General features: G+C 40.3%; 1 protein-coding gene across 1 annotated transcript in view; it reads right to left on the reverse strand.

The window, feature by feature from the left end:
* LOC311049747 (guanine nucleotide-binding protein G(olf) subunit alpha-like) overlaps positions 1 to 4851 on the reverse strand; it is a gene marked incomplete at both ends in the record, with an annotated part of 16704 nt that extends 11853 nt beyond the window's left edge. Inside the window, 2 exons of the mRNA XM_084063565.1 lie at positions 3349 to 3421; positions 4713 to 4851. Of these exons, the coding sequence (XP_083919691.1) occupies positions 3349 to 3421; positions 4713 to 4851 (212 nt within the window). The remainder of the gene's footprint in view (positions 1 to 3348; positions 3422 to 4712) is intronic.
* Between the last annotated feature and the right edge of the window lie 4250 nt (positions 4852 to 9101).

Genomic DNA, 9101 nt, shown 5'->3' on the forward strand with positions numbered 1-9101 from the left:
TAAATTCCCTAAATTAGGAACAAAATGTTTAAGTAGTGAAAATAGCAGATCTGCAAGAGCTTGTAGATCTGCTATATTCACTAGTTTGGGACCCGGGCAAACATTTGATTTCTCTTTTGGGTCTTGAGCTAAAAGGTTTGGGAACCACTGCAGTAGACAGGTGCCCATTGGGTACCGGCCTACTCAGGAACCATGCATGCTTTTGATTGATTGATTGAAATTTTTATTAGGCAAAAGAATGTAAAACAACACAGTTACATTTATAATGCTTTTGTCTAAAAGGTCCGGCCAAAAAAGTCCTTGCGGGCTTGTTTCCGTTGGGGTCCTTGAATTAATTTCATAGACATATAGTAGCAACCAAACAGTTCAAAAATCAACACAAGAATACAGAGGAAAAAATATATACCATTATATACAAGAAAGGCATGAGAAAATAAAAAATTATATACAAAAAAAGCATTAGAAAATAAAATAAAAAGTATGTACAAAAAAAAGGGGGGAGGGGGGGGGGTCGTCTGTCTACAGGGAAACTGGTACTAGCTCCTCTTTAGGCCTCCAGAAAGATGCGTTTTTAGGGCTGTTTTGAATGAGCCCAGCGAACTGCATTTTTTGAGGGATGGGGTTAGAATATTCCATTCCTTGGTGGCTGTGCTACAGAAGGAGAATTTGCCCATGTTTGTTTTATGGGTGGGTGTTACCAGATTGTTGTTTACGCTCCCTCTAGTTTTGTGACTGTGGGTGTCACTAACTTTTTCGAGGTACTTACAGTATACAGATATGCGGGTATAGGGGGCATTTCGGGCAAATCTGCTTTTACAATTTTGAAGACCAGTCCCATTTTTAGTTGTATAACCCTGTCTTCCACCCTGAGCCAGCCTAGGCTGGCAAAGTGAGTGGGAGAGAGGTGGGTCATGGGCCCCAGTCCGAGAAGTAGTCGAATCAGTTTGTTTTGGGAGGTTTGAAGCTTAGTCTTCAGTGACACTGAGGTGTTGGAGTACCAGGAGGAGCTAGCATAGTCAAAAAGGGGCTGAATCAGGGCCCCTGAGAGGGTCCTGAGTGCCTGAGGGTTGACAAAAGAGGAAACTCTGCCCATAAATCTGGTTCTCTGGTTTACTCCTTTGAACACCTTTGTTGCCATGCTTTCACCTGTCAGGTGTTTGTCAAGAATACATCCCAAATAGGTAATCTCTTCTTTGCTAGTGATGATTGTGTCATCGACTTTGACCTTGAAGTCATTTACCTTCATTTTACTGAGGGAATGTTTGGTCCCAAAAAGGATGGATTCAGTTTTCCCAAGGTGTAGTGACAGTTTGTTATCGGTAAGCCAGGTACGGATTTTTGAGAGTTCAGAGCTGAGAGCTTCCTCGACTTGCAACTTGTCCTCACCCGAGATCAGGAGTGCCGAGTCATCAGCGAACAGGAACAGTTTGCAGTTACAGGCAGCATTCATGTCGTTAATGTATAGAAGAAACAGTAACGGCCCTAGAATGCTGCCTTGAGGAACCCCGCAGCTCACCGGGAGGGATAAGGACATGGCCCACCCTGTTATGCAATACCCGTTATACCCGTTGTCAGAATACCCCAGTGGTGTAAAGTAACATAAAGTACATTTACTCAAGTACTGTACTTAAGTACAATTTTGAGGTACTTTTATTTTACTGGAGTATTTCCAATGTTCTATTATTTTACTTTTAGTCCACTACATCTCAGAGGCAAATATTGTACTTTTACTCCATTACAATTATTTGAAAACAGTCACTAGTTACTTTGCAGATTATTATATTATTATAAAATGTACAAAAAAAAACTATTTTATACCTACATATATCGCAACGCGTTGTGAGCTCGTAGATCTGCTATTTTCAAACATTTTAGTACTTTTACTTTTGATACTTTAAGTATATTTTGATGCCAATACTTTTGTACTTTTACTCAAGTAACATTTTGAACACAAGCCTTTTACTTGTAACAGAGTATTTTATATTGTGGTGTTAATGTGCCTGTGTCCCTTTTATGGCCATGTATGGAGATCTCTATATCTGTCTGCCTGTGTCCCTTTTATGGCCATATTATATTATATTATATATATTTTTTCTTTCCACAAGAGGGCGCTCTAACGCAACTTCTAACTGATCCTAGGACCCTTTAAAAGGGAATGGACGGATGTGACGTCATCCCAAAAAAACAGATGTGCATCCGCCCCAATGATGGGATCCATATCTCCATACTTTTTTAAAGTGGTCAAAACAAGCCATTTTCGACGGGCGACCTCAATGTAATGGCGGAACGCGGTAGAAATGTTATTGTTCCAGTTGTTAGAACTTAGCCCAGCCAGGTCTGGGTGTGTTCTGCAGCAAGAGTGCGGATAATCCTTTCATCGTATATGGGCATGTTGGGGGGTTCGGCGGTTTGGAAAGTCCTTGTGCAGTGGTGAATGTCTGTGGAGAGTGTGGGGATAATGTCTGAAGAGTCTAAACTGATTGTGGAAAGTAGACTGACTAACTAATCAAATGGCAGGTTTTGGGAATTCGACAGGTGTGGGTAATTTGGCAAATCAAGCTTAGGCTGGCGTTGCCGTGGAAATCAATTGATTCATTTAGGCCACAGGCAGAGAGAGCCCTTTCTGGCGGTTCCGGACAACCACCTATCCGCCGACTCGACGCCAGGCACCGCACTCCCTCGGGCCATCTGCATGGCGAGTTTGATTTGGGGCGGTTCTCGAGAAACGTGAACTACAGACGTACTTACAGAGATTCTGTGATTTTTTTAAAAGATTATACACATTGCAATGTAATACATACACTATACAATATACATGTGGTTTATACACATACATATAACAGACTTTATTCAGTCAAATGATTTAAGATCAAACCTTTGAAATAAACAAATAGCCAATTCCATCACAAAAGGTCTCTCGCTCTTTGCGTGTGTGTTTGTGTGTGTGTGTGTGTGTGTGTGTGTGTGTGTGTGTGTGTGTGTGTGTGTGTGTGTGTGTGTGTGTGTGTGTGTGTGTGTCTGTGCATGCGTGCGTGTGCCGTGTGTCTGTGTGATAAATGGTGCATCCATATAGTAAATGGTGCATTTATATATAGTGCCTTTATCCACAGTGCTCTACAATGTGCATTACATTCACACACCGATGGCAGAGGAAACCATGCAAGGCATCAAACTGCTCATCGGGAGCAATTAGGGGTTCAGTGTCTTGCTCAAGGACCCTTCGACACTTGTGCGTGCGTGCATGTGTGTGTGTGTGTGTGTGTGTGTGTGTGTGTGTGTGTGTGTGTGTGTGTGTGTGTGTGTGTGTGTGTGTGTGTGTGTGTGTGTGTGTGTGTGTACGTGACTCACTCGTCATTGAACCCATCAACGTGTAGAATCCTCATTTGCTTCACAATGGTGCTTTTCCCTGATTCACCTGCACCTAAACACACACACACACACACACACACACACACACACACACACACACACACACACACACACACACACACACACACACACACACACACACACACACACACAAACACACATATATAGATGAGTTATCTGTTTAGAATTAGATTGTAATTACCGGTAATGTATTGATTTTAAAAAAAAAGTCATAATAATAATAATAGTAATAATAATAATAATAAACTTTATTGGTATAGCACCTTTCATGACATGAAATGCAGCTCAACATGCTTTACACAGCAGTTAAAAACAGAGCAAGAGTGCATTACAGAAAAAGCAAAAAGAATTTAACAACAAAGCAAAAAAGAAAAGCAAAAGCATAAAACAACATTAAAATAATTGCAAAAAAAGGCAGTGAATCAGACATATGAATAACAACACAGAGATTAAAAAATCTACTAAAAGCAAGAGTGAAGAAATAGGCCTTGAGCTGTGTTTTAAAGCTATCCACAGAGGCTGCCTGTCTTAGGTGTAAGTAAGCCCTTGCCATTTCCAGGGGGCCATACTGACTTCGATAAAGTGAGTGAAGGGCCACACATTGTACAATTGAATTAAAACTTGAAACACATTGTGCTGAATTATGTTAAAAACTGCATGCATTTGGTAGACAAGCCAGTCTACTTTACAATAAGGTACTTGCTTTCACAACAAGAATGTTCAGTTACAAAATGTTGTAACTCAACTGTTCAGTTAAAAAAAAATGTTGGTACAGCTGTGCTGTACTGTATCACTCTGGTGTACTCTGGCCTTACTTTAAAAAATATTACTTGCATAAAATAATCCACGTCAATGCCGTATCAACTTTTAAATGAGCCTATAAATGTATGTATCTTATCTTATCTTATCTGATATGCACCACTCCATAAATCACTGATAAAACACATTGCATCATTATGTTATAAATATGGACTCAAGGTTGACTGTTTCACTGTTACATTATAAACATAAAACATTTGAGTGCATATGGATGGAGGAATGCAGGTAGGTATACTGTAGTACTCAAATGATAAATATTAATTACTATTCATTGGAGTCAAGTTAAATTAATTTGTCTCAAAACCATTAACATACGGCAGCCTTTTAGAATGTGAATCTTTTAGTTTCATCTAATTTTGTTTTTCTTTGAGGTCGGACTTGGCGGGCCGGATTAAGATGGTCAAAGGCCGAGTCCGGCTCCCGGGCCATATGTTGCCCATGTGTGTAGATACTATAGTACTATTAATACTACTTATAGTAAAGAGTACTTTTAGAGTACTTACCCAGTAGTAACAGACGATGAGTAGCTTTATATGCTTGTCGTTCTTTCTGAAGTAGTTTTTCTATCTTCTTGTTGGCTTCTCGTTGAGCTTTCTCATCCACTCTCTGATCTTCTGTTGCACTGCCTCCAAAACAGCCCATAGCCCCCACCTGGTGGCTGATCTGCAGTACTGCAGTCTGAAGATCTGCTGGTCCTCTGAAAGCCAATGAAAGTAATAACAATAGAACTATAAATAATAATACAAAACAACTATAAAACGATAATTATGAAAAAAGCATAAACCAATAGCAATCTAAGAATGAATACAAATAATTTTTAGAAAATGATAATGGTCTAACTATCAGTTTAGTTCCATTCAGTTCAGGGTTAAAAAAATAAAACCTGCTTCACTCCTGATCCACCAAACATCTGACTGCTCTCTCTCTCTCTCTCTCTCTCTCTCTCTCTCTCTCTCTCTCTCTCTCTCTCTCTCTCTCTCTCTCTCTCTCTCTCTCTCTCTCTCTCTCTCCCCTGGGTATTATGTTTAGTTACCGTAAAGCTCTTAATAGCAGCTCATTTGCAGTGGTGCACTGCAGTGGTCAATGTTTTACTTTAAGTAAAAGTATCAATACTGCAATGTAGAAATACTCTATTACAAGTAAAATGCCTGTGTTCAAAATGTTACTTGAGTAAAAGTACAAAAAAAATTGGCATCAAAATAAACTTAAAGTACCAAAACCAAAAGTACTAAAATGTCAAAAATAGCAGATCTACAAGCTCTCAACGTGTCGTATCGCGACGTGTTGTGAGCTTGTAGATCCACTATTTTGAAATAGCCGATATATAAAATAAGGCTGAAGTGGTTAATGTATATTTTAAAATGACTAATTATTTACAAAACAAAGTTGAAATATGGAGATACAAGGTTTCTGCCAACAATGTAACCAGTCACAACTCTCTACCTTCAACAGCAGCCACAACTCACACAACAGCAGGAAATGGAGAAAAAAAACACTAAGAATGGTTTAGTTTGCGAAGACGTAGAACAAAGATTGCTACCATAAGACAGGGTTTAAACCCTAGGGTTTATACTAGACCTGTCACAATTATTACATAATCGCCTAATTGCAATTATTTGAGATAATCGTAAGTATGTTTTGCATAATCGCCATGATCATTACCATGTTAAAAATGTTCATATATTTTCAAACATTTTCGAAAATAGTGGAAATCTACCAGCTCGTCGATCGGCCATTTCCACTGGGCTAATTCCACTATTAATGTATTTTTTTTATAAAAGGTAATTAACAATAAATGATGAAATGAGGATTGTGATAGTTGGGAAGACTGGAGATGGAAAAAGTGCCGCCGGAAACACCATCTTGGGTTGTAAAGCTTTTGAATCCAAGTCGTCATTGTCTCCGCCAGGCCAAAAGGCATGGCCAAGACTGTTTTTCACCCTGTCCGTCTGTCCGTGTGTTCGTCCGTGTGTGTGTCCGCTCTGTGAACAGCTCCGGCACCGTTGGCCGTCGGCGTCGTCTCTGCCCCGAAATTTTCAGATTGGCCTGTTATAGCGCCACCAGGAGGCCGATTTGTGCAAAATATTTTTTTTAATATTACTGTACACAGTATCTCTATAGTCATGTGATCAACATGGATCTGCCCGATTTCCCAAATTCCATCCTGATTGCCTAAGATTGGCTTCCAAAGTTTGCAGGATTGGTTTGTTTTGAACAAAATGCCTCAAATCATGAACGCAGCGTGCAATTTCCGTGAAATTTTGCACGCACATTCCCACTAGGCCGAGGAAGAAATGCCACCCTTTTCACATTGGCCTGTTATAGCGTCACCAGCACGTCTAGTTTAGCAAATCACATTTTTGGAACAAAATGCCTCAAATCATGAATGCAGTGTCCGATTGCCGTGAAAGGCCTAAGAAGAAATGGCACCCTTTTAACATTGGCCTCTTATAGCGCCACCAGGAGGCCACAATAACCTCCCTGACCTGGCGGAGACCTGTGATCTGAGGAGCACTTTTTCTAGTTATTTTCTGTGACAGTGAGCTGTAAAAAGGTCAATGGTGAAGTGGCTGGCAGAAAGGTTTCTGTTATTGACAGTGTTGGTAAGTAACAAGAGTACAGTATACCTTTTTTTAGGGAGTTTAATCTTAGCCAGGTAATTGAGACAGAAGTTGATGAAGTCTTGAAGAAGCTCTTCTCCCATATGGGCCTGAATGGACTAGTAACACAGTGGGGGGAAACTGTATAATTTAGATTTAGAAACTACAGCAATGATTACTATCACAATATAACAAAGAAATGTCACTTCCAGCAACTTTAATGTGTTGTGTAAGTGAGTGTTACCTGGATAGAGTGTAGCTCTCCATTCTTATACGCCACCAGACCGTTCTCAGCAAATACATAATCCACCCTCTGTATCACTATAGAGAGAACACACACACGCAAGCACGCACAATTTTGAACCAATAACCAACTTAATCTTGCTCATAGGCCTACTTGGAAAGTTGGTAACACAATTTGGAAAAGTGAGAACGTAAAAATGGTGTTTCACAAAGCAAAAAGTTACAATTCAGAAAAAAGGCAAAAGTGGCAAAGGTTTTAAGACACACCGGCTTTTGTGAATGATGATCATCCATAATGATCGCGCAGATATACGTTCTATTAAATGCATCACTTGCCAAGAACACAGATATGCGTTCTATCCAAAATATATTATTATTTTTGAAAATTCCACAAGAGGGCGCTCTAACACAGCTAATGAATGATCCCTCGTCACTCAGAGAAGAAATAGACGGATGTGACGTCATCCCAAAGAAAAGGACGTCCGTCCTCTCCAACGTTAAGATTTTTAGAAAAACACTTCCAACTCAGATTAATTTTATTTGTGATGAAAACCACCCATTTTCAACAGGCCATAGCTCCAAAATGGCTGCTCGCGTTAGAAATGTTATTGTTCCAGTGGATAGACGGGTCCCTCCCCCAACCCACAGACACTTTTTCTTTTTTTTTACACATTTGTGTACAAAGATTGTCTATTTAAGGTAATAAACGCTGGCAAGGGGATAAAAAACAATGTTTTAATATCAGGCAGTCAATGTGTTAAGAAGACATGAACTTTAGCTGCTGTTCGTGGTTGTAAATAGCCATCGTGACTCCGCAACACTGTGAATCTCAAAGACACCCGTCTTCATATTTTGAGAAATACAAATAAAAAGAGGTCCTCCGCACAGTTACAACTCAGCGAAACGTAGAAAGTTGATGTCAAGACAGCGCTGATGTGAGATTGAGTCATCAGACTCAGTGGAAACCAAGGGGTTTTGACGATGAAGCCTAGTTGGTCTCACTATTGTGTTTAGCCTTATTGAGCATTTGTATGTGTGCACGTACAGTATGTGTTTATTATTGTACTATACTATACATTATTTTATTTATATATTATTTATTATTTATTATTTCATATAATTATATATCATGTAAAATATTCGACTATATTCGAATATTAAAAATAATAAGGCATTGAAATTCGAATGGGCATATAGAGAACAAGACTTTTAGGACGTCAGGTAATCTGAACAAACACCGGCGTATCCACACTGGAGAAAAACCTTTCTACTGTAAACAGTGTGACTGAAGTGTCAGTAGGTCAGATAGTCTTAAGACACACCGGCATTTGTGAAACATGTATGAATGATGATGATCCATAATGATCTCGCAGAGCTTTCCAATCCACGCTGTGGGCTACTATCACCAAATCAGGCTGCTACTGCATGCTTACAGGGAATGAGGAGAAATGATCCGGTGGGAGGTAACCATAATGCTTCATTTATGCACGTGCTGCATGCTGAAAACAGATATACAAGCCCACTCTGCCGTCATGGGGAGGATATCTTGCCCAAATATGGAGGGTGGGCGGCGGCCTGCGCACATCGGCGTTGCTAGGACATGCATGGCAAACGATTGTGTTGTGAGTGAGGTCAGACCAGAGCTCAGCTCAGCATATATGAGGTGTGAAGTTGCTTTAGACTTCCGGGCACATTTGCCAGCATTAGCCATAGATGGATACCGCCGTAAGGGGAATCATGGCAGGACACCCAGAAACCTATATAAGGGGATGAATGACTCATTCAGTCCCGACCTTTAGTGACCCAGTCAATCCCAACCTTCCCATATATGGAGATCCCCATAGATGGAGACAACCAACCTCCCCAAGTCTGACATCATTGAATCTCCTAGACAGCTATATATGGAGATACCCGGGCATACCTAGCTCTGACATCAGAGAACCCCTCCCGGAACTCCCTATATGGAGGTAACCGAAAAATCTGGGACTGACGTCAGTGTCCCATATTTGGGTATAGCGGAGATAGCCCGCTCCATATATGGAGATGCCT

The sequence above is a fragment of the Gymnoscopelus microlampas genome, assembly GCF_963454915.1.
Source record: "Gymnoscopelus microlampas genome assembly, chromosome: 7".
Taxonomy (NCBI): domain Eukaryota; kingdom Metazoa; phylum Chordata; class Actinopteri; order Myctophiformes; family Myctophidae; genus Gymnoscopelus; species Gymnoscopelus microlampas.